Source organism: Acinonyx jubatus, chromosome E3 (assembly GCF_027475565.1).
Source record: "Acinonyx jubatus isolate Ajub_Pintada_27869175 chromosome E3, VMU_Ajub_asm_v1.0, whole genome shotgun sequence".
NCBI lineage: Eukaryota > Metazoa > Chordata > Mammalia > Carnivora > Felidae > Acinonyx > Acinonyx jubatus.
Genome location: NC_069398.1, coordinates 18,162,901 through 18,189,525, shown reverse-complemented (window position 1 = coordinate 18,189,525; position 26,625 = coordinate 18,162,901). Strand labels below are relative to the sequence as shown.

Sequence of the window (26,625 nt, the reverse complement as noted above, 5' to 3'; positions counted from 1 at the left end):
CTGGCGGTCAGAATGCTCCGTGCCTCCCCCTGGCCGGTGCCTCCCCCCTGCTAAGTCAGCCCCACCCTTTGTTCTCCTCCCCAGACCAGCACAGGGAGCCCAGCTGGTGCCTCTAAGCTAAAAAAAACCCTGGGATCTTCACCTTCCCCAGTCCCAAATGATTCCAATTTTATTTTTTTTAATTTTTTAAAAATGTTTTTATTTATTTTTGACACACAGAGAGACAGAGCATGAGCAGGGGAGGTGCAGAGAGAGAGGGAGACACAGAATCCGAAGCAGGCTCCAGGCCGTGAGCTGTCAGCACAGAGCCCGACACAGGACTTGAACCCAGAAACCGTGAGATCATGACCTGAGTTGAAGTCGGACGCCCAACCGACTGAGCCACCCAGGCGCCCCTGATTCCCCTAATTTTATTTCAGAATCTGCCCTTGAACCCACTCTTGCTTCTCCATCCCCACAGCCACTGTCTTGGCTCAATCCCATCACCACCTCTTGCCTGATCTCCTCACTGGCTCTGAATCTCACCCAGTCTACCGTCCACACAGCAGCCAGAGGTTTCTCTCCTTTTACATCCTCACTGGCTCCCTGTGGCCTCCAGGATAAAACCCAGTTCCTGGAAGCCCTCCACATGCTGCCTTGCCCTTCCCAGCCACACAGGACTGGTTCTCAGTCCCCCAGTGCGCATGTCCAGAGGGCACTCTTCCACAGCCTCCACACACTGTCCCCTCTGCCGTGTCCACCTGCTGACCCCTACTTCAAGTCTCTCCTCCTCCCCGCGGCCATCCCAGGCCTGCAGGCACAGTGAGCCCACCTCTGCTGGCCCATCAACCACACTGTCCTGTAACTCTTTTCTTAGGGTGCCTCTCCTTTCCGGACCGTTTGCCCTTGAAGGCAGGGTCTTTGCTATCCTCATGTCTCTATATGTGGATGGCCAGCACCAGACACAGGTGCCAGCAAAGGTTTGTAAAACAAAGATGACAGCAGGCGACGAAAATCTGGGACCATGAGCACAAGGCAGTGTGCTCATGAAGAGCCTGACGGGAGGAGACGAAGATCTGGAACCACTAGAAATGTTTAGGGTGCTGGCCATCACCACATGTGCAGGCCAGTATTTAAACGGAGCCCATAACTCATTAGTGAGTTGTGAAATTAATTTCCTGGGTAACAACCAGCATTTAAAAAAAACAGAACAGAGGATACCTGGCTGGCTCAGCCGTAAGAGCATGCAACTCTCGATCTCTGGGTCATGAGCTTGAGCCCCACACAGTGGGTGTAGAGATTACTTAAAACAAAACAAAACAAAACAAAACAAAACAAAACAAAACACACACACACACACACACACACAAAGACATAGTAACAGTACAAACTATTTCTTGTTCCAATTCTATGATATATGTGCATATAAAATAAATGTGAAAAGACAATCATTAAACCATTCTAGCATGGTATCCAAGAATATGGACTTTGGGTCTAAAGTTGGGCTCCCCCACTTACTAGTTGTATGTCTTTTAGCAGATTATGGAACCCCTTGTGTCTTAGTTTCCTCATCTGTAAAATGGTGGCTCTGAGCATTGAGATAAATACATAAAGTACTTGGAATAATGCCTGGCACAGTAAGGCCAATAGGAGTCTTTATTAATATTATTAACATGATGATTATGTATTTAATATTATTATTATTAAGCCACAACAGAAAATGTATTTCCTACCACAGGTAATGATCAGAAGTTTGAAAAACACTGGTCTGAGGCACTATATATACAACCGTCTCATATGCTGACAATTCTGTAGATGGTTATTATCCGAAGGGCCTTTTCAAAAGGTCACTGTGGCTGGTAAATGGCAGTGCTGGGGTCTGGTCCCCACCTCACTGCCATCTATAAAACAGCAGGGCTATCGGGAGAGAGAGGTCCAAAAGTGGGTTCTAGGGAAGGCAAGCCCCCAGGGACAGCCTGGGGAGTGGGAATCTGCTTATCCATGGCAGGAAAGGCAGCTGGGGCTGTGGTTTGTAGGCTTCTGGAGCCCAGCACACGGGCGGGGAAGGGGAGATGAGGGCAGGGCGGTGGGACAGTACTCACTTGCACTCCGCCTCCGCATCGGCCTTGGCGGTTGTATAGAGCCCACGCAGCTTTGTCCGGTAATAGGGAGAGACTGCAAAGTGAACACAGAAAGAGGCGTGGGCAAGGGGCAGCTGGTGGTCACGTGGCCCTGCTTCCAGTACACCCAAATCAGACTTCCGGAGGCTTACAGAAGCCACGGGCCAGGGTGTGAGCTTTATTGGGTCAGAAGTGCTCTCTGAGGCAGATGCCCATGTTCGATGAGTTCACATTTTCATATGGTACAGATCACATCATTACATGTCAGGAGAGGACTTTCTAATCTCTGCCATCGCATGACAGAAAATACGTGTCAGCACAGAGGAAGACAGACAACAACTCTCAAAGCTGCTCAGGGTTGGAAAGCACCAACCCAGAAGGCTGAGCATGAGGGCCGCTGGGACATGTGCAGTGCACGGGAGGGAAGCTCTCTCTAGAAAACACCAGCCTACTGGGGATGCTTGTGTGCCCAAAGGGGTTCCCCTGGATGCAGCCTCATTTCACTGACGTCCCAGTCCCTAGAATTGGGGGATTTTAAGGCTCCTTAGTGCTAAGTCATCTGCTATCTGTTTCCTGGGTCACCATATATCACACAGCCTAAGGGAAAACTGTCCCTCTGGCTAAGGAGCGGTTCATTTCGGGTTGTGTAGGTACATGCAAAAATCCTGTCCAAATCCTGTCCGACACTAGTAACAGTCAGGTTCCCTGTCTCGGCCCACATCCCTTTCTCTTGTGAGCCCAGCTACTTACTCTTGTTCTCTGTCTGCATCCGCTCATGGGTCTTCTGGATGTTCACTAAGTTGTGTTCGCTCCGTGAACGCTCTTCCTGCAAGGGTGAGGTCAACAGGCATGAGGGCGGCCCTTTATCCTGCTGTGGCACCCCGCATCCCAGGCCAGAGGCCCCAGAAATATTTATACCGGCATCTCCTGACCCTTACTTTTCAGGTTACATCCCACTACAAAAGACTTCATTTGGGAAGGAATTTCCGGGAACCGCTCCCTTCTGGGCCACATGACTGTGTGGTGCATGGCTCCCAGGAGATGGGTCCCTGTGTAACTATAAACCTGGATGACCGAATGCTTGGAGAGGACCCTGATTATAATGGACCAAAGTATAGCAGCGGCACATCCAATAGGCCGTGCACAAACACACACCACTCTTATTTTTGTGAATGAAAAGATATCTTTTTAAATGGAAAAAAATGGCTTTCTGATAGGATTAAAGCAGCAGGCATCACATGGTGGGTCCAAATTCCCCTGGGGAACCTTCTCGCCCTGAGGTGAAGAAGGTTTGGAGAGGCCATTTGATACATTCAGGCTAAAATACATCTACGTGTGGCCACCATACATCCAGTATAGGGCACCCAGCATTTTGGAGTACGAAATAGGTCTCCTCACTGCACCCAGGCCAGTACACAACAATGGCAACAAAATACGTGCTGGAGAAAGTACACTGGCCCACAGACAGAAAGGGTTTTAGGGGAGACGGGTGCTAGTGTGCACCTTATGGGACAATTGAATACACTTTTAAGGAGAAGTGGCATTCAGAGGAAGACTGATTAGTAAAATGAACAGACTAAGGTGAGTTCTCTGGTAGGAGGAAGACAAGGAGTGTGTGTCCACCTGGAAAGATGAGGAGGAGTTAGTGTATTGGGCCAGGTCAATCCAACAGATAGTGCTGGATAATTCACAGACCCATGTGTTGTTGGGAAAGGTTTGCCATCCTGCCCCTCAGGGCCTCTTGGCTATTTTAATCTAGACGGGGGCTGCGCAGCCATGGGGCAATGGCCCTCCATTCTAGCCACTGAGTTCCAAGGACACACCTAGGGGAAGCACGGGTTTCTAAACCTGTGGCGGCCCTTCTAGGGCACCTGTACAGGGCTTTTATAATTTATATTGATGCACCATGACTACCTTGATCCAAGAACAGATCAAAATAAGACATCCTGAGGTACAGCTGGCAGAGGTAGGGCTGTTACTTTGAGTATCGCTTAGGTCCTTCCCATAGGGAGGAGGTGAGCCCCGCTGTACAAGGGCACACAATGAAAACCAGTCTCTTTACAAGCCTGTGAGCTGCAACAGGGTGACTGGCTTTGTCACCAGAACCTAGAAATAACTGAATCGTGGCCAACCGTAATAAAGCAAATATTGTAAAATATACTTTTATTGTGCAGGACAATATCTAGTTAAGTACGATATCTAGTAAGTGGGCAAGGCCAATTCCGGTGGGAAGGCATAAGAAATAAGTCTATAATTCTTACTAACTTGTTCTATAATGAAACTGAATGCTACCATGACCATAGTTCAACAGTGTACCACCCTGGTATCGCCAGTAAAACTCAACTGCCTTACGTAAAGAAGTCATATGATAATTCTGGTACCAGTGCCCAAAGGAACAGTTCAACACAAACGTATTATAAGGCACAAACAGGAGTGGATGAAGGGGTGAAATGGGTAACCAAATTAGTATAAAAATATGAAAATGTATGTAATGGCTCAATAGGACAGGCTGTTTCTTGAAGTCTATCCCGACCCCACACCGGCTCCTCCAAATGTCAGGCATACTCGTGTTGACACTGCTGCTATAGCTGATGTAGAAATGCTGTATTAAATGTAGATGCTCCAATATCATTTCGCTCTAAGGGAGCCTAGGCCAAGGGCTGGGGACGGGGGGCTGTGCCGGAAAAGTTGAACTCAACAGGCCTGTGTTTTCAGATCCTGCACATTCCAAAAAAGTTTTGGCCCTTGACCAGCTCCTGGGAGAGAACCTCTGCCTGCATTCCTGGAATATCCTGCCCAGTAAGAGTATCTGTGTTCAGCTGAGATAAGAGGGTGGAGGGAAAAGAGGAATGGCCATAATGGGTACAGGGCATTTTTGTCAGATGATGTCAACATTCTGAAATTGATCGTGGTGATGGTTGCACAACTCTGTAAATACACCAAAACCACTGGAATCGGACACTTGGAACTAGTGAACCAGATCTCAATATAGCCGTCATTAAACAGAAAGAATCACAAAATCCTGCCCCTGATAGAAAATCCAGCAGGAAGGGTAGTAATACCCCCACATTCTCGTTCTTAAAACGCATTCTTCACATCACCTGGGCTCCTGCACGTCCAATCTCTCTGAACACAACCCTCCCCACCCCCCACCCCCCACCCCCCGCCCCTGCCCCTGCCACTCACATGCTGCCCTCCAGGAGCCAAGGGCTGCAGCTTTTTACCTGGGTTTGTTTGATCAGCTGATGGAGCTCCGTGAGAAGTTCTGCAATGCGGGAATCAGCAGACACCAGGGCCATTGCATACGGGGTGCCTGGGGTGGAGAGGAATAGGAGAGAACCCTGTTAGTGGTTGTTACGGGTTCATCGTGTCCTCCAAAAGGTATGTTGAAGCTCAGAATGTCAAATGATGACCTTGCACCAGAACATACTAAAACTACAGGAATTTCATATAATTTCTAGAACAGTTACAGCATTTACCCAAACAACATAACCTTTATCATCATCTCTGTGATACAACTTCCCAAGTAGCTTACCATACCAAATAAACCAGCCTAATCAGTCAAAAAGACTTTATTTAGAGTTTGAATCTTGGGAAGTTTCATGGTACATGCCTAAACAGGATCATAGATCACTATAAAACTCCATATTTAACTAACCAAGCTGACAATAAGAGATCATTTCAATCTTAGTCATGATTACATACAAAGTTCTTTTCAAAGATTTGCCTTGACAAACCTTCTACAACTTTCTTTTTCACTCAGGCTTTGTCCTAAGCCTTCTCTCTCTAAATAGTCTCATTTTAGGACAAAATTACTTTATTTTTCCTCTCAACAAAATGTATTCTCATTTCTTGTATCTTCCTAACACATTTCCCACTTTCCTACATACAGAGTTGAGTCTCTTGTTAAGCATGCTTTGTTGAAAGATTGTGCTATGGGAAAACATGTTTTTAGAAATTATGAACTATATTCATAAATTTGCCAATCTAAAGAATTCTGGTGTAGCAGACAGTTCACAATTGGTTACTACTTCATGTTCACTGGAAACTAAGGTTTCTAAGTTAAAATTCTATTAAACATAATTAAGGCTGATGGAAATGATGAGGAAAGCAACCCTGTCAGTTTCTCCACAATAAGAAGCCAAAAACACAAACCTATGTTCAGAAAACAATGCTTTAGGTATTTTACCTTATTTAGAAAGGTTATGGATATCCAATGAATTCAATCCAATTTATCATTTAACTTAGCAAAACTTTAAAACTTTCAGGTTACTGGGGCACCTGGGTGGCTCAACCGGTTAAGCATCCAACTTTGGCTCAGGTCAGGATCTCATGGTTTATGAGTTTGAGCCCCACACTGGGGCTGACAGCTTAGAGCCTGGAACCTGCTTTGGATTCTCTGACTCCCTCTCTCTCTGCTCCTCCCCTGCTTGCATCGGTACTCTCTCTCTCAAAAATAAATAAACATAAAAAAAAATTCATGCTACAAAAGATCTTGAAAGCCATTAAAAGTTTTACCTAGAAACCTTTTCATTTATTCAACCTACCTACTTGTTCGTAACCATTACCCATGAAAGCTTTATGAGACAGTTCATGAGATCGAGCCCCACCTCAGGCTCTGTGCTGACAGCACAGAGCCTGCTTGGGATCCTCTCTCTCTCTCAAAATAAACAAACTTAAAAACAATAAACAAACTTAAATTGACTTTACATCAAAATATGTTGCACCTGTGCCCACTAAAAGTCAATCAATCTGCTCGGCACTGTCCATGTTACTTGGGGTACCTGTGGGGAAATCTGAGGGGTGGTTTAAGTCCAAGGGAACCGTTAGGCCCCTTCTTGCTGACCTGGGAGGTGTTTCAGTTTGAACCTCATAAGGAGGTGGCCCAACAGCTTGGAGTGCTCTCCGCTCCTTGACACTGAGAGTAGGACCAGAAACCACTGGTGCCACAGGCACTGAGGAGGGTGCAGGAGCCTGTTAGGTAAGCCTTGCCTAGGGTGGAGGGTGGTGCAGAAACAGGAGGAGAGGGAGGAGGAGGCAGAAGAGGCGAGGTGCTGCCTGCAAGGCTGGAGGCGATAAAAGCCCAAACAGAAGAAAGAGACTCCCGGTCACCAGACAGAAGAACAGATGAACATTTTCTTTCCCCCAACGAAATGTGAAAAAAGACAGTCTAGTCTGGCCAGACAATACAGGGAACCCCCTTGAAACAAAAGGAGTTTCTTTTTTTTTTTTTTTAATTTTTTTTTCAACATTTATTTTGGGGACAGAGAGAGACAGCATGAACGGGGGAGGGGCAGAGAGAGAGGGAGACACAGAATCAGAAACAGGCTCCAGACTCCGAGCCATCAGCCCAGAGCCCAACGCGGGGCTCGAACTCACGGACCGCGAGATCGTGACCTGGCTGAAGTCGGACGCTTAACTGACTGCGCCACCCAGGCGCCCCATAAACAAAAGGAGTTTCAAAAGCTGCTTGGGAATATTCCTTAAAGTCCTCATCCTGAGGAAGACCTATAACAGACAATTGGCTCTGTTTATCACAGCCATTAACCTGGAGACGAAGGAGGGAGACGCCTCCACGTACAAGGATCAGGCGACATTCATCCAGGTCTCTCGAGACAGATTTCAGATCTGACACACAAAAGCAGCAGCAAAGAGGAGACGAGTAACTCAGGAAAAAGGGGAGGGGGGGGGCTGTACAGGATCCTGGCAGCAACCTGTTTACAAAGAGACAAGGTGGGTGGGCACACAGGACAGAACACAGGCTTGTGGCGGATTAACAGAAGTACAAGGCCTAAGGCAGGTGAGCTGATGGTGGATTGAGGAGTGGAGGAGGTGGGTGCTCTCAGGGCCCCTAAAAGAGCACGGACAGATCAGGGTTTGGGTACAGATCCGTAAAAGCCTGACCATATGGGATTTCGGTCTATTTTTCTTGTCAGACTTCCCCATCCTTTAGTTTATACTGAGGCCGACAATGTTACAAAGAAGCTGACGTGGGAAGGAAGCATACAAGGTGCCAGGGTCAAACTGGTTCTAGTTTCTCAAGATGCATCTCAAGGCGGGGTGGGATGGGATCAAGGATTTAGAGGAAAGAAAGTTGACAGTCTCCTGGGCTAGAGGCGTCCCTGCTGAACCCCAAGAGCGCCACCATGGAGAGTCTGGGCCCTGGGACATCTCGCTGGAACCATCACACTATCATCCCTGATGCAGGTGGGCATCCCCAACCTGCTGCCCTCTTTGGCCTAGCGTGCCCCCCAAGAGGGAACCCCTGCCCATCCTTCCTTTCAATCAACATGCGTGTCCTTGGGAGAGACAGAAGTCTCCTCTGTACTGAGATATAATCTGGCATACTGGAATTTTTTGTTTCCTTTTGAGGCCTTTCCCCAGGGAGATCAGAGAGAGAGAGCAGAACAAAGAGTGACTAAGCAACTGTCCAGCACAAGGAAGGTGAGAACCTCACCGATGAAGACGGTCACTCGACCTGTTGTTACCCTGTCCCTTCATGGCTGCCAAAGGTGTTGCCGTGTGAACTGGGGAGACCCCGATCCCTGGAGCCTTGACCCAGCCAGACCTAAAGCGGATGCTGGAGGTTCTTGGTCTTGTCTCAGGAAGGAGCTCAGGACAGACATGCAGCACAGCAGATGAGTAAAAGAAGTGGGGAGGGAAAGGTTATTAAAGTGAAAAAGACACTCTCGAGATGTGAGAGCAGGCAAGCTCGACAGAGTGAGCTGCACGCCCTGGCACTTGGGTTTCTATCTTTTATTGGCAGTGTTAATTAGGGGGCAGTATTTATTCTTTGGGGTGGGGAGTAGGGTTCGGCACTTTTTCTTTAAATCCAAATTAACTCCATTGTGTTAGGAGACGGGGAATCCTCTGGGACTGAAGAAGCTGATCCCATCCATAGTTACATTAAGAGTCCTTGACCAAAATCTCCCTCGGCTTCTGAATGGCATCCTATCAGGAACACTGCTGAAGCTTCCTGGGGTTCAGGGCGGCAGGAAGCACCCTCCCCTGACTGCTCTGACACCCCTGTACTACTTGAGGAGGGACGTGGGCCTCCCTCCACTTCCCCTATTGCACCCTAACCTGCAGTAGGTGCGGGGAGATGGACTGAAATGCCGCAACCATTGAGGCTGCCTCTTTCCATTTTGGGGGAGTCGGTAGGCTTGGTGACCAATAATGATACCCTTCGTAAGCCTCTGGATCTAGCAGTAATGGATGGGGTGGAGGTCCTGGCCTTTGTTTAGAAGGGGCAGCCATTTCACATTGAATTACGCATGAGATATCTAAGGTACCTTTACCCTGAGAGCAGGACCAAGAACACCAAACAGTCGATGGGGAAGGTCAAATGAGAGACATGAAAAGATGGCAGTGTGGAACTCCTACCTAACCTGGGCAACTTTCTCATGAGTTTTAGCCGTGATCCAGTCCCAAGGGAGGGGTCCCCTGTTGGGTGAGTGCCCCAAATGGGAAGAGCTCCCACCTGTCCCTTTCGGGAAGCACACAAGAAGATGTATCTTGAATTTTATGCTCATCGAGGGATCACACTGGTCTATTTAGGGGGTCTGAAGGTTGGCAGCCACCCTAATGACATGTATGGCCATCCCAAGCCCAAGAAGAATACAAACATTATAAAAAACAGCAAAACAGGAGCTCCCGGGTGGCTCTGTCAGTTAAGTGTCTGACTTCGGCTCAGGTCATGATCTCATGGCTCCTGAGTTTGAGCCCTGCGTCAGGCTGTGTGCAGACAGTTCAGAGCCTGAGGCTACTTCGGATTCTGTGTCTCCCTCTCTCTCTGCCCCTCCCCTGCTCACACTCTGTCTCTCTCAGTCCCCAAAATAAACAAACACTAAAAAAAATAAATAAATAAACCAGTAAAACAGGGAGAGCCTGATTTCTGACCAACGCTGTTACGGCCAAGGTACCAGTGTCCAGCTGGGGGGCAGAAGTTTGTCCCTCCCTGTAGTGTAGCCACAGGCACAGGTTCTCTCCTGAGCACCTGGACAAGGCACATTCTGGAGAGTCATACTATTCAGGACATCTCCGAAAAAGAACAAGTAAGAAACAAATACTGGGGGTAAAGAAGACTTACCAAGCCGCACTGAAGCTCCTGAATTTCTTTCATCACTGTCCCCGTACAGGCTACCAAAAATTATGTGGGGGTTGAGGCCAACAGTAAAGAAAGAATTCTTGAGCCGCTGAAGTGCAACTTACTAAGTGTATTTAAGTAGCATGGGAACCCGACCCATGGGCAGAAGGTGCTGTACTTTTGCTGTGTGAGGCTGGTGGTTATATATACTCAGTAATCATAGGAAAGGAGGCATGCTGGGAATATCAGATTACCAAAATTTCTTCGAATTTCTTTGAATGTCTACTCGTAAAATTACTTTTGCAAGATTCCTTTGTCATTCAGTTCGATATTAACTATTGGAGATATAGAGGCAGTCGCGAGACCCTTACAGAATGTAGTAACCAGCATGTATTTGATCTGTATCAAAACTATGCAGGCTTTAGGTCAGCTTCCTGGATAAGGGTAAACATCTTCCTGCTTCTGTCCCTCATCATTTTCAGTGCAATCCCAGCTGGCTTCTTTGCAGAAATTAACAAGATCATCCTAAAATCCATTTGGTAACTCAAGGGATCGAGAATAGACAAAACAATCTCGAATATAAAGATGTTTTCCCAATTACAAAATGCACTACACAAAGCTATAGCAATCAAGGCGATGCAGTACTGGCATAAGGATAGACCTATCGATCAATGACACAGAATCGAGAGACCAGAAATAAACCCTCATACCTACGGTCAATTAATTTCCAACCAGGGTGCCAAGACAACTAGAATAGTCTTTTTGACAAACAGTACTGGGACAACTAGGTATCCATATGTAAAAGAATGAATTTTGACCCCTTCCTCAGACCATATACAAAAATGATCTGGGGCACTTAGGTGGCTCAGTCGGTTAAGCATCTGACTTCAGCTCAGGTCATGATCTCATAGTTCATGAGTTCGAGCCCCGCATCAGGCTCTCCGCTATTGGCACGGAGCCTGCTTTGGATCCTATGTCCCCCTCTCTCTCTGCCCCTCCCCACTTGTTCTCTTTCTCTCAATAAATAAACTTAAAAAAGATCTGAATAGACAGTTCTCCAAAGAAGATATATAAATGGCCAAAAAGCACATGAAAAGATACTCAGTATCACTAGCCATCAAGAAAATACAAATCAAAACCACAAGGAAGTATCATTTCACATTAAAAAGAGACATAACAAGTGTTGGTGAGGATGTGGAGAAATCCTACGAATTGAGGAAAGTGGTATTGTTCACACAAAGGCAGATATGATTCAACAATAAAAGGAACGAAGTATGACACATACTACAACACAGGTGAACCTTGAAAACCTTATGCTAAGTAAAAGAAGCCACACACGACAGACTGCATTACCTACTGTACGATTCCATTTAGATGAAATATCATCTAGGTAAATCCACAGAAAATGGCGGCGGGGGGGGTGGCGGGAGTGTGGTTAGGGGGAAAGGGACTGTTAATGAGTACGGGGCTTTTTAGCCAGGGGATGACCACGTTCTAAAACTGATTGTGGTGACAGCTGCACAACTCTGAATATACTGAAATTCACTGAGTTGTTAATTTTAGATAGATATACCTCCCCACGCCCAGCCACCAGCCTCAGGTAAACACTAATCTATTTCTGTTTCTATAGATTTTTTTTAATTTTTTTTAAATGTTTATTTATTTTTGACAGAGAGAGAGACAGAGACAGAGACAGAGCATGAGTGGGGGAGGGGCAGAGAGAGAGAGGGAGACACAGAATCCGAAACAGGCTCCAGGCTCTGAGCTGTCAGCACAGAGTCTGACACGGGGCTTAAACTCACGGACAGCGAAATCACAACCTGAGCCGAAGTCGGACACTCAACCGACTGAACCATCCAGGCGCCCCTCTATAGATTTTCCTATTGTGCACTTCATTTATTCTCATTGTTGAATAATATTCCTCTGCTTGCATACACCACACTTTGTATATTAATCCATCAACTGGTAGACATTTGGGTTGTGTTCACTTTTGGCTAATGAGAATAACACTGTTATGAACAGTCGTGGACAAGCTTTTCTGTGGACATGTTTCCATTTTCTCGGTCTATACCCAGGAGTGGAACTGCTGGGTTGTATGGTAACTCTAGGTTTAACCTTTTGAGGAGCTGCCAGACGGTTTCCAAAGTGGGCGCACCATTTTACATTCCCAGCAGCAAAGCACCAGGGTTCCGATATCCCTACATCTGCAGCAGTGCGTGTAACTGTCTTTCTGATCACAGCGCTCCTAGTGGGGTTGAAAAGTTAACTAGCAGTTTTGATTTGCATCTCCCCCATGGCTAATGATGCTGGACGTGTTTTCACCTGTTTATTAGCCATTTGTGTGTCTGCTCTGGAGAACTGCCCTTTACCCATTTTTATTGGGTTGTCTTTATTTTTGTCTTTGAAATACATTTTTAAATGTCTATACAGTCCAATTTATCTATTTTTCCTGATTGCTTGGGACACAAGACACATTTTCCCACATGCAACACTATTTTTTACCACCACAGCTTTACATAATACATTTTAATACAGGGAAGAACATGTCCCTTAAAAAAAAAAGTCCAGCTGCATTAGCTAGAATCGCATGAAATAATGGATCTCGAGTTTAGAGAGTTTAGAGATTAGAAGCGTACAAACTTGAGAATGATCAGCATGAAGGAACTGATCTGCTGAGTGAGAAAAGAGGAAGGAGAAAGACCCCCCCAGTGAGCTACAACAAAGGTGAAGGTGTGGACGGAAGGAGAGCTCAGTGGAAAGATCCCAAGGAGGATGGATTCGCGTGGAAAAGAGTTGTTCTCTCCCGCTAAGTAAAGCAGGAACCCTGGGTGGAGCCACCTGCCGTGGACCTGCCCACACCGGTGCACGGTAAAATTGGGGCGAGCCCCACAACCGGACGGGTGCATCTGACTTTACGCTGTGCCACCACAAACACCGGCGGCAGGCGTGCCCACAATGCTGTCCCGTAAATCGGTGTCGTTCCCGGCAAGTCTGTCTGACATTTCAACCTTTCTCTCTCTTTCAATGTTTTTGCTGCTGCCCTCAGACCCGGGTCTGAGCCCCCCTAGCTGAAGTCCCAAGTTCCCACTCTGGTCAGAAGAGAAGCCAGAGACCCTGTTCCCACCATGAACAGGACAAGCTAAGTGCAGCAGCACCGGTCACCTCTGCACTTAGTGAAGAGCAACCTGTCATCTGTGCTCTGAATCCCATCTCCTCTTGGGCCGGCTGACGCCCCTTTCCTACGCCGTATGGCACCCGAGCATACTTTAGGAGAGCCCATCTTAAAAATTAAATATGTAAGAGTTTCCAAACCCCACACTCCCCTCCAGCTCCCCACCTCGTCTCTTCACGGCAAAACTTCAGAAGTGGTCCAAGCTTGTGCTTCTAGTCCTCGCCCCCATTTGACTTCGCAACCCACTTCAGTCTAGCTTCCGTCCTCCCCAGCCCAGCGATGATGCTCTCGGGAGAACCAGGAATCGCACAGGTCAAAGAATTAGATCCTTCCCCTGCCTGCATCCGCTGGACACAGGTGCCCACTGCCTCTTCCCCTGGCGTCAGGGCCTCCGTCCTGCGTGGTCAGCCTCCACTCCTCTCCTGCACCGGCCTCTCGCCGGCCTGTCCTGCAAATGCTGGCGCTCCTTGGGGCTCGAGCCTGGCTGCCGCCGTATACACTTCCAGGTCTCTCCCCCACCCCACCCTGCCCTGGCCGCCACCCCATCCACCTGCCCCCAGATGTTACAGGAAAGGACTCGGGAGTGGTCTCAGTCAGGACTTTACTAGGACCTCAGGAAACAGGCAATGGGAGAGACAGGAGCCACCATGCAGGAGAAGCACATGTACACAACTACCTCCTGCCAGAGCTGTGGCACCAGAGAGGGTGGAGGCCTGAGGGGAAGGCAGTGTGGATGCAGGGGGGGGAGGCTTCGGGTGGGGAAATGGGAGTACGCTGGCTGAGGGGCTTCTAGAAGCATGCTGAGAACAAGACCAAGGGCCAGAGAACAGGGCTGCATCTGAAGAAGACACGGGCAGTTGAGGGACGGGATCCGGCCCTGAGATACACACAGTGGCAGCCCTCATTATTTGCGAACATTCCTTCCAGCCTATCCCATCATCATTTTCGAACATTCCTTCCAGCCCGTCCCATCTACAAACACTTGACATGGAGGTCCCTTCCACCACCCCTCCCTTCCAGAGAGGCTGAAGGGCATGCCCTTCCTCCAAAGCTTACACTTGCAAGGATCAGCTCAAGCCTGGTCTTGCCTGACTGTCCCTAAATAAGCCAAACGTGTCTCCTGTTGGACTCTTCCTATCTAGACTTTCCAACCTACCTTTATAAACTGGCTTTTCTTCCCCAACCAGACTGGGAGCTCCTCAGGCAAGAACAAACACCTCTGCTTTCATCAGCAATCCCCTCACATCAATAACCACCACTGGTAAGTGGTGTCAAGGACTTGGCAAGAACTTGATAATAATTCTACTTGACACACCACCTCTCTCCTGCCCTGACCCTCTCCCCACCCCTCGCCCCCGCAGTAAGGTCCACTGTGAACTTCCCACATCAACTCTCCCAAACTTTGTTGTTAAGCAAAGGCTTCTTCCCTCGTATTATCAACTATGAGCCACATGGCACCAACTCCCAAATCTACCTCCAGCCCCCACAGCTTCCCCAAGATTCAGAACCTTATTTTCATGCCGGCTGGACAGCCCTACCAGAGAAGACCCCAAATCCCTATGCCTGACACAGACATTCCTTGTATGAGTCTCTCCTATACGCTAGAAATTTTCTACTATTTCAGAAAGATTTTAAATCAATTTGTCCAGAAACCATTCTAAAATACCGGTGATGGCTGTACAAATCAGTGAAACAACAACAACAAACCAACAATGAATCGTGCACTTTGGGTGAATTGTATGGTATGTGAATTATAGCTCAATAGAACTTAAAAAAAAAAACAAAAAAACCTGTATGTCCAAAACCCAACTCATCCCTCCCTACCCACTCCACCCACTCCACCCCTAAAACTCCTGTGTGCTAGCTCGCTCCTTCCCTGACGGCATGTCCAGAAGCCACTCAGCTGCCTGTGCTGAAAACAGCTGTTTTCAAACCACCTTCTCCCTCAATCCCCTGTCCAATCGGTCACTGCTCCTGTTGACTCACTGCCCCCTTCTTAGCCTTCAGTCACTGTTTCCCACCACACCAATGGCCTCCCGGTAACTTACACAGCACCGCCTTCTGCATCTTCCTCTCCATCAAATCCACCCTCGACACGGCCGCGGCACCACCCATCTGAAAGACAAGCGTGGCCACGTTCCCCTGCCAAACGCTTTCAACCCGCGCCTCCAGGGTACATCAAGTCCTTACCCACAACACAGACTCGACGGAAGAGGCCTCCATCCCTGGCCCCCCATTCCTACCTATCTCCTCTCGTTACCCTGCCTGCCTCACACTTCATACTCCAGACACTTCACACTCCTGCTTTTGACCACACCCCATGTCACATTTCTTATCCCCATGCTGTTCCCTCCATCTGGGATGTGCTTCCTGCAAGCAGGACATCCCTAATCCTCGGCCCAATTTAACTACTTACTCTCTAGGATCTGGCTCATATACCATCTCCCTTCACCAGCCACGGTCAGAAACCTGTCTCCTAGGCTGACTTGTCACCTTTCTCTGTGGCCTCGAATTATCCTGTGCATCTCTCTACCATACATAGTGCCTATCAAATCATATTCAAATTCTCTTTGTGTGTTTTTGTCTCCTCTCTTGAGGGTGGGGATCACTAGATCCTCGATACCTAGCACAGGGCTCCACACGTACCCACTGTCCTCATTTTCTATTCCCATTCACACCTCAGCCCGACACAGCATGGCTCCTCCCGCCCAGTCCCCAGTGATCTCCTGTTAGCTCCTGGACCTTTCTGCTGCCCTGAACACCTGACCACATGCTGCTTCTCAAAGCTTGGCTGAGCTTCCAGGCCTGAGGTCCCTCCTATTTCTCCAACCACCCTGTGCGGTCCTTTTGCTGCCCCCTCCTCCAACCCACAGGACGGCTACTCCAGGACCCCCCTCTCAGTCTCTAAGCTCCCTGGGTAACTCATCTGCTGTAAGGCCCCATATTCTGAAACTTCCAGATTCCTCCATCAACCATGACCCCCAAGGTTCCCAGCTCAGATTTTGAGCTGCCAGCTGAGGGCCCGAGATGCCCCTCAGACAACTCACACTTCCTGCTCTGCTCTGCCTTCCAGATGTGGTTTGATGGCACCCATCGCTGCCCAGCCAGCCTCCCAGGCCTCACATCTCAGAGGCATCCACTCCTCCTTCTTGGCCACCTGCAACCCCACATCTCCCTGATCCACCCCATTCCATTCCTAGGGATTTTGCCTCAGAAATTTCTCCCAAACCCGGCCCCTCCCTTCCACCCCACCTGTCACTGTCTTAGTTGGGGCTCTCATCACATTATCACAATATCACCCATTGCTGTGCCTCACTGTGGCTGGACACAAAGCCTGTTCCTCTTAAGGAAAAAAAAAAAAAAAAACCTTTAACATATGCACATAATAAAAAAAAATTCAAATGATTCCAGAAGTACAATGAAATCTCCCACCTCTAGAAGTAACCCCTACTGTTTCTTGGGTATTTCTCCAGAGGTATCCTATGCATACACAGGAAAAAAAGCATGTATCTCAGAAAACCTTTTGCAAATGGAAGATGCAGAGACAGACACAGACACACACACACACACACACACACACACACACACACACACACGTGATGGAGCTTGAAACTTTCAGCACACTGAAATTTGAAAGCTGACCCACGTGGTCTGGAGGGGAAGAAGGAGGTCAAAGAGCAAAGCAGTCAGGGCCTAATCTTGCAACCAGCAAGCAGCAGTGGGGGGTGGGCCCCGTTTTTGGAGACCTTTGGCCTCCGACACTCAGCCCCTATACCAATCATCGGGATCCCCTCACGTATAAATGGTGACTGGTAGTTTTTAAAATGCTTTCGTCTCCCCTCATTTCTATCCAGTGTGAAACACTGTGAAGTGCTGAGATGGAGAACAGCATTCCGGAGGGTCGCCTTGTCCGCTGGGTAGTGCCCCGCCCGGGAAAAGCTAATCTCTCGATTATACAACGAACGACTGCTTTCTCTGGAACCAGTCACCTCTGCAAGTGGACCATCAAGCTTTTCCACTACCCGGATGCCCCTTGCCCCCAAACCTAACAGACAAATGCCAGCATGTTCTTCCTGCTCAAATGCCCTCTCTTCTTTGAGGCACTCCTTAACCACTCAGCAGTGAGGAACGCCCCTGGGCCCCAGAGCACTCTGGCCACACCTCTCTTTCCATTTTTTCCTAATTTAGCAGACAAAAAAATAGTATAAGAATTATTAAAGAATTATTAAAGTAAACCTCAGCAACCTAAATGATTTTCATTTTGTGTGCCGCTCCCTGTACATGCAATATAACTGCAATCAGAGTGCACTTGCTCTTGTAAAACTGTTTTCTATTTGTGTAGGAGCCCACTTCTAGGATTTCCAGCCCCTTAAGTACAAGAACTGAGTGTTAGTCATCTCTGTGCCTTGGCACCCGAAACAAAGCCTAGAACATAGGAGGGCTTGGCAGCTGTTTATCAGAAACTATTCTGGTAAACACAGGAAGAGGCAAACAGCATTCCCGCATGCCCAAACGCATCAAGTCACAAAAAGAAATGAAATACGCCACCAACAAGTCATCAGAGAAATGAACGGCCATGCATATTTTAGGAGCATTCCAAGGAGGGGAAAGGGGACAGAACAGGGAACATTAAGTTCTCATGAGGCCTTTTACTCACCCCGTGGGCGCTCCTTAACCTTTCTGAGTCTCCATAAAGACCAGAGCACCCACTGGAGGATTAACAACACAAGTAAGGTCCAGGCAGTGCCTGGGACAACACACACACTTAGTGGACATGAGTTTCCCCCTCTCTGTCCGCAGATGTGGCTCAGGGAACTGTCAGGAAAAAACAGGGACTATGCTAAGTCGAGCGAAGCAGTCAAAGGCACAAGCAAAAGAAAACACTGATGTATCCCGAGCCTGAGGGGAGCAGCTCTGAGCGGATGGCCCGCACAAAGACCACACCATGGAGGAGTGCTCTCCTGGGTGAGCTCTGCCTGCTGGGTGGCGCCTTGCTTGGGAGAACCACCTCATTTTATGATTTTACAACAAACTCCCACTAACTGGATCCAGTCGGTTGTGAACTTGGACTTCCCCAGAAAACATCTGCAACACCAGAGCCTGTGGGAACCAAGCACCGGGCACTGGAACTTGGCTGAAAGGCCAGAGCTCCCAGCTGGGAGGACATGGCTTTGAGCCCAAGCTGCCTGTTATCAGAGTCCAAAGGCCCCAGCTGATCCATCACTGTTCTTAACCCTGGGAGGCCAGGCAATCCCTGCAAGGTTTCAGGCATTCTTCTGAATTCTGAGGCAAGGCCCAACACTATACACTTTTTGGCTCCTAGCACTCTCTTCTTCCAATCGGTTTAGAAGCCACAACTTCCGCGGCGCCTGGGTGGCTCAGTTGTTGAATATCTCGCTCTTGATTCGGGCTTAGGTCATGATTCCAGGGTCATACGATCAAGCCCCAGGTCAGACCCATGCTGAGCGCAGAGCCTGCTTAAGATTCTCTCTCTCTCCCTCTGTTCCTCTATCCTGCTCATGCTCTTAAAAAACAAACAAACAAAAAAAGCCCCACCTTCTATTTCTACCCAGAGGGAACCACCATTCTGACATTTTTCACTATCGATTAGTTATACCTGTTCTAGAATTTCACTGAAATGTAATCATGCCATCCACCATCTTTAGGGTCCGGATTCTCTCAACATGTTTTTGAGATTCATCGGTGGTGGTATGTGTATCAGGAGTCTGTTTCTTTCCACTGCCCAGCAGCCTTCTCCTGTATGAAAAAACCTGTTTCTTTAACCAGCCCTCGCTTTGGTGGCACCTGGGTGATTCCCAGTTCGGGGCCACTGTGAATAAAACTGTCACGAGCAGTCACATGTGAGTCTGTTTTCGGACATATGTTCATTTCTCTAAAGTGCTTAGGTCTGAGGTGGATACTTAATTTTACAGGAAACCGCCAGACCAGACCCTGTTCCTGAGAAGGTGTACCGGCTTCCCACCAACAACATATGGAAGTTTTAGTTGCTCTACATGCCTGATGACATACAGTGTTGTTGTTTTCATTTTATTTAAGAAAATTTAGCCATTCTAGCTAGTGTGAAGTGGTTTTCCATTGTGGGTTTAATTTAGACTTCTCTGGTGACCACTGATGCTGAGCACCTTCCCATGTGCTTATGTGGCTTCCTTTACATGTTCAATTCAGCGGCCTTTTAGTATATTCAAAAGGTTGTGCCACCATCACCGTGACCTAATTTCAGAATTATTTTCAGGACCCCCAAAGCCTGTACACCCCAAAAACCTGTCCCCATCAGCAGTCACTCCCCTTAGCCACTGGAAACTGTTTATTCTACTTTCTGACTTTACAGATCTGCCTGTTCTAGATGCTTCATAGAAACAAAATCACCCACTATGTGGCCTTTGGGGACTGGCTTCTTTCACTTAGCACAATATTTTCAAGGTTCATTCCTGCTATACATGTGTATTTCATTCCTTTTATGGCTGAATAATACCCCACTGGTATGGATTTTGTTTTTCCATTCATCGGTGGGTGGGACATTTAAGTAAAATGACTTTTATATCAAGAATCTGGGGGGACACCTGGGGGGCTCAGTCGGTTGAGCATCCGACTTCGGCTCAGGTCATGATCTCGCAGTTCACGAATTCGAGCCCCGCATCAGGCTCTGTGCTGACAGACAGCTCAGAGCCTGGAGCCTGCTTCGGATTCTGTGTCTCCCTCTCCCTCTGCCCCTCCCCTGCTTGCACTCTGTCTCTCTCTTTCTCAAAAATAAACAAACATAAAAAAAAACTGGAACTCCCTCTGCGTGGCTATCTTTTCAAGATGAGTATCACGTAACAAGACATTGAGAAGACCTCATCAGTGCCACTCCCTTCTGGGGGTCAGCTCCTGCTCCACTGACTCCAGTTAATGGGTTTTTGTTTTGTTTTAATTTGTACGAGTTATGGTCATCGTCTGTGAGAGGGTTGGCCTGATCTGAGCTCCTCCATCATTACTAGAAGCAACCTCTCAGTGTATGCCCATCACCTTTTCTCTCCATTTTGGTAACAGTACTGCCAATTTCTCCTTCGAGAAAATGTCCTTCACCTTGGCTCCAAGATGGGTATATGACCTGGGCCCACAAGAGTATTCCACTCTTTCTGACCGCCATGACTAGCTCAGGAAGAGGAATGTGACCTAAGTCTGGCCCAAATCAATTTAAGAGCTTTTGCTGGGGCGCGCCTGAGTGACTCAGTCGGTTAAGCATCCAACTTCAGCTCAGGTCATGATCTCACGGTTCATGGGTTCGAGCCCCATGTTGGGCTCTGTGCTGACAGCTTGGAGCCTTGAGCCTGCTTCAGAATCTGTGACTCTCTCTCTCTCTCTCTGCTCCTGCCTCCCTAGTGCTCTGTCTCTCAAAAAAATAAATGTTTGAAAAAATTTTAAATAATTGTTTTAATTAAAATTAGACAGAAATTAGGGGGAAAAAAGATCTTTTGCTGGAAGCTATCTGAAAAGAGATACCTTCTTTCAGTTGGTTGTTAACAGAGTAGCAGGAAAGCCTGGAACTGATGGAGGCTTTTGCCTGTCTGAGACAGAAGTCAACATGGAGAAAAGTGGAGCTGAAAGACATTAAAAGAAAAAAAAAATTCCTGGTGACATAACTTAGGTTTTGGGATATAACTGTGCCTGAGGCTGGTATACCCAGGACTTTTCAGTTAGAGTCTAATGGATACTACTTTTCTCCTTGGACTAGTTTGGGTTAGCTTTTTGTTATCTGCAACTGAGAAGCCTAATATAATAGGTAATTATAAAGACAAAGAACGTGTTAACCGCTAACCACTCAGTCTAAACCTGTTCTCTAGCACCCTGTCTAGAAGCCAAGGCCTCATACCAACAAATCCAAACATTCTATACTTAAACCACTCTAACATCAATCCCACAGGGCTTAAGACAGAGCTTTGTTCTGAATCAAAGGGAAGGCAGGCATCTAAGACCCTACACTCAGATCCCATACTCTCAATGTAGCCACGCTCAACAACAATCTACATTCATCAATTGGTTTGAAAAAATTAAGGAGATGCAGATTTCTTTCCCCTACTACCTACCATGCTTCTAGACCAGAGCTTACATACATCATTCTCATTGAAACCTAACAATCGCCTAAGCACACCCTCTATATAGCTGGGGAACCTGAAGTTCAGAGTGGTTAAATTATGCTCGGTAACTCAGGAAATAACAGGTAGTTACAAAACTGCAAACTCTAAAATCTATGTTCTCCCTCCCAATTTCAAACTTTGTAAGGACTTCGGCTTATTCATTAGCAAAAGAGATCACGAAGTAAGACCATTTCGTCTACTAGAAACTGTCAATCAACTGTTATTAAGATTGTACTGAAAGAGGGGCGCCTGGGTGGCGCAGTCGGTTAAGCGTCCGACTTCAGCCAGGTCACGATCTCGCGGTCCGTGGGTTCGAGCCCCGCGTCAGGCTCTGGGCTGATGGCTCAGAGCCTGGAGCCTGTTTCCGATTCTGTGTCTCCCTCTCTCTCTGCCACTCCCCTGTTCATGCTCTGTCTCTCTCTGTCCCAAAAATAAATAAAAAACGTTGAAAAAAAAAGTTAAAAAAAAAAAAAAAAGATTGCACTGAAAGAGTCACCAATAGGATGGCGATTCATAGTGGCATCTGATAAACATAAAGGTAACAATTGTGGGAAATAAGTTTAGAAATTCCCTGGGCTTGCACCAGTGGGTTAACAAGGCATAAAGAATTACAAAGCCATAGGATGCTCTTACCCAAGCTTGAGTAGACAAGATTAGGCCCCCAGAATAGAGTAGGAGAGGGGCAAAGGCCCCCAGAATAGCCGTGGTAGGGGGCAAAGGCCCCTAGAATAGAGAGGGGGGCAAAGGCCCCCAACACAAAGGTATATGAAGTAAGCAAGATTAGGTATTCAGGACAAAAGTGCCCCCCAATTTAGTACTATAGCAGTAAAGCTGCTTTCACAGGAGGGAAGGACCAAGTTAAGTAAACAGGTAAATAGGGCTATAGACCTCTGCTGCTGTGGGTGAAGCAGCCCAGAGCAGAGCTGATTAGCAAAAGAAAAGGTGCCTTGTTAACCCTGAGGTTATTTCCCCTATCTGCCTTATCCCCTAGGCTAGCTAAGATAAACAGACATTGCGCCTCCTGTCTGCCATTAACAACCATCTGCCCATCTGCCTGGTGCCAGGATTGACCCAAACCTCAAACACCGTGGGTCTTCAAAACCCCCTTTCCCTCATGCCCATGAGTTAATGTTCACAGATTCATTGTCTTTTTGTGCATGCCCATCACGTTTGTATGCCTTCTGATCTTAATAAATACGGAGCAAGGACCCTTATTCGGGGTCTTGTCTTTTCGCAGACATTAGCCATCTCTTGCTTTTAATCCTGCGTCTGCTCTCTTGCTGGCCAAGAGAGAACTTTAGATTTAGAATCTACGACAAACACTGACAGCTATTCCTTACTGAATACCTACTATGAGCTAAGCACTTTTATGTAGATGACTCCATCTAAACTGCTCTTCATTTAACACTGTGGAAACAGGAGTCTTGGAGAAATCAGTGACTTTACTGAAGTCACACAAGTAATAAGTGGAAGAGGTGGGATTCAAATCCAGATCTGTCTGACTCTATGACCTAAGCCTTAAGGCTCATGATCAACATCCCAAACCTATTGGTATAATGTTCAACAAAGTAGCTTCCCCTCCACAGATAGAGTGACCACAAATCCTGAAGTGATGTATACTGGGTATTTTTTCCAATGCAAATGATATAGGATCCTATAGAAGATTCATTTTTAAAACACTTGTAAGACTCTTTGTACACAAATTTAGAAATGAGGTTTAAAAGGCTGACTTACTACATGCCCCTGTTTCCAGCTCCAGAAAGCTGGGTCACTAAAACTATGAATTCTAATGGACCTACCCACTGAGAACAGGGTGCCTCGTGCTGGGCCAGGTATTTATAAAACACACACTGTGGTTTACAAAACACTTCTTTTTTTAAGATTTTTTAAAAAGTCTGTTTATTTAAGCAATCTCTATACCCAACGTGGGGCTTGAACTCACAACCCCGAGATCAAGAGTCACACACTCCACCAACTGAGCCAGCCAGGTGCCCCGACAAAACACTTTCAAGGCACCACTTCAGATCCTGGACAGCCAGCCCCTCTCAAACAGCAATACCATACAGCAATTGCAGTAAGCAATTCCAGTGTCCCCATCCCAAGCAAGCACAGACTTTCATGCTTCAGGTCCTTTAATCCTTTCCCTACCTCTCCGTGGGTCTCAAATTTGCTCGTCTTTCAGGTGCAAATCAAATGGCAGCCAAGTTAATACTTTCACGGCAGTACTTGCCAACATTTCTCACACCACAGCATACACAGAACATAGTATTTATGATGTTATTTGTGTCCTCGTGTAAAAGAACAAAGCTGCTTGCAGCCAGAAGAGAATGGCAGGGGGATCTGGCTGTCCCAGGCCCTGCTCAGGTGCCCTGATGCCAAGGGCAATCAAAATTTCCAAAGCACAGTACACAAATTTCTGTTCTTGCACCTGTCACACACGCACGAGACACTTGCATTAACTTGTCTCTCCTGCAGACCACAAACTCTCAGAAGACAGAGAAGCAGGCGTATTCGTCCCTATATTCCCAGCAACTAGCACAGGGCCTGGCACCTACTAAGTCTTCAAAATAGATTATGGGAGCTGAATCCTGGAAATCTCTTAAAACAGTCTTTCAGCTTAGAAGCATGCACCAATTCTGAAGCTGGGTTAGTCAATACCTTCTCTCCAATCCCAGAAAAAAAAAATAGTTCCTATAAACATACTCTAAGAAAGACAATCTACTCCCACTTACGGAGAAGAGGTACTTTTTCTCTATAAATTAATTCATTCAATAATTTGTTAAATACTGCTGTGCCAGGCATGAGGAACATACAGCAGTGAATGAGGCAAAGAGTCCCTGCCTTGCTGTACAAAACTTACAGTCCAGAAAGGAACACAGACATTAAACAAATAGTCCCATATACTTATTTGTAGGTGAAAGTTAAAAGGGACATAGAGATGGGGCGCCCAGGAGGCTCAGTTGGTTAAGGAACAACTCTTGATATTGGCTCGGGTCATGATCTCATGGTTCGTGGGATTGAATCCTGTCGGGCTCCATGCTTGGGATTCTTTCTCTCTGTCCCTCCCCGGCTTGCATGCACATGTGCACTCTCTCAAAATAAATACATAAACATTAAAAAAAAAAAATTTTTTTTTAATAAAAGGGACATAGAGGACAGAGTAGATACACAGATAAATTTGAATAAACAATGACAGGGATGTCGAAGAACCGAAAACACAAATTCTCAGGCAAAAAGGACAAAGTGCCAAAGAGAATAATCTACAATTAGACACCCAATAGTGAAACTTCAAAGCCTCAAGGGCAAATACATGATAATATACTGGAGAAGGAAAGGGGAGGGGGACAAAATACACCAAGAATAACTCAGTGTTTGGCATGAGCAACTGGAAGAATGGTCAGACAGGTTAAGGTACGAGAAGGGTAAAACTTAAAATGTCAGTTTTGTACATGTTTGAGATGCTGATTTGACATTTTAAGAGATATCATTTGAGAGGTGACTATAAGAATCTGGAGTTCAAGGTAGAGCACTGGGCTGCAGATAGAAATTTGAGAGCACAACACACAGTATTTATATTTAAAGCCTTGAAATTGATAGCTCCTAGGAAGTGACCACGGAGAAGAGATCCAGGATGAGGCCTGGGGGCGGTGTAATCATTAGAGATAAGGAAGAGGAACAAGAAATCAGCAGAGGAGAAGCCAGAGAGCTGAGGCTAAAGACGTGGCTATTGCACAAATCAAATGAAGAACGTGCTTCAAGAAGGGGCAACGATGAACTGCATCAAAAATTGCTACGGGAGTGCGAACGAAGTTAAAACTGAATTTGGCGACGTTGCGATCATTGGTGGCTTTGACAAAGTGCTATTTCAGTGGAATGGTGGGGGCCTAGACTGGAGTGGGTTCTCAAGAGACCTGGAGATGAGATGTCAGCTACAGACTGAAGCCCTAGGCTGTAAACGGGCGCAGACAGATGAGGAGGCAACTGGAAGTCTCTGGAGGGCGAATGAAGTCATCTCCTTAAGGGGGGGCGCATCCTCGGCTGCTGTCTTCCCTCACCTGGGCTGAGTACCCCGCCTCCGCCGCCTTAGCGCCCCGCACCGCGCGCGCCAGCGCAAACTCAAACACCGCCGGCCCTCCCTCCTCCAGCCCCGCCTCTCCCCGCCCAGGGCGCGTGCGCACCGCCCCTCGAGAGCCGCCTCGGCAAGGCCCGGGAGTAGGGACGCACCGGGGACCCTAACCCTTTGCTCCCGCCATTTCCCGGGGGCCCCAGACCGCGACCCAGCCCCACCTGCCAAGCCACGAACCGAGTAAGCACGTCGCGCTGGAAATTACGACGGCAGGAGCGGGTGCGTCCCTCGAATGCTTTTCAAAGCGTTAGCTAACGCCCTTACGTTCGAAGATTCGCGGCACGTCGAGAGCCACACACGCTGTTTTCCTTTTATGAGCTAGTCGCAGCGCGAACCCCTTCACGCATGCGCCGTCCTTCCCGTGTGACGTGCCGCGCTGCTCCTTGGGAAATGTAGTTTTTACTTTGTCACCCTAGTCCGGAGTCCGCCGTTGGACCTTATTTTAACAAACTAAGGCCTTTGTCTGTTTTCAGTAGCCTCTCATTCCCTAAAGCCTCTATAAGATAATAAAAAAAAAATTTGTGTGTGTGAAACCACAGGTTGCTCCAAAAGATAAATTCTATTTTAAAAAGTTTGAATAAATTAAAACAAACAGATCCTTAGACCCAGAAATTGCCCTTTCAGGGAGTCTTCTCAGGAACCTATTAAGGACGTGAGTAAATGTTTAACTATATTGGTTTACATACCAGTGTCTTATAACTTCTTACATAACCCCTGCCAAAGTTTAGAAGTACATTTTATGTCGTTTGATTATTTGATACACTTGCCAGCCCAATAAGGTTAGGATCATCTGTTTTGTTCACCTATGTGTTCCCAGTACCTAGCACATTCCTAGTACCTATGAGGGCGCAAAGTAGGCCCTCAATATTTTCGTGTGCACTTAGAAGGATCGCAGACTTCAACACAAACTGTTTCAGCCCCAAATTAATGCATCATTCCCCCCTCCCATCAAGCTTCTTTTTGATTTTGTGATCTCTGTCTCAATGATGATGGCACGACCATCT

The 26,625-nt window shown here is 47.2% G+C and overlaps 1 protein-coding gene across 2 annotated transcripts in view; it reads right to left on the bottom strand.

Moving 5' to 3' along the window:
• Window positions 1-25,970, bottom strand: part of SGF29 (SAGA complex associated factor 29) — a 31,520-nt gene extending 5,550 nt beyond the window's left edge. The window contains exons 1-5 of one of the 2 annotated variants that reach the window (XM_053212956.1): window positions 25,783-25,970; window positions 20,861-20,958; window positions 5,324-5,412; window positions 2,850-2,925; window positions 2,082-2,154 (exon numbers count right to left, since the gene is read on the bottom strand). In XM_053212956.1, the coding sequence (XP_053068931.1) occupies window positions 2,082-2,154; window positions 2,850-2,925; window positions 5,324-5,398 (224 nt within the window). In that variant the 5' untranslated portion in view covers window positions 5,399-5,412; window positions 20,861-20,958; window positions 25,783-25,970. The remainder of the gene's footprint in view (window positions 1-2,081; window positions 2,155-2,849; window positions 2,926-5,323; window positions 5,413-20,860; window positions 20,959-25,782) is intronic. The other variant, XM_053212955.1, reaches the window with a different exon arrangement.
• Between the last annotated feature and the right edge of the window lie 655 nt (window positions 25,971-26,625).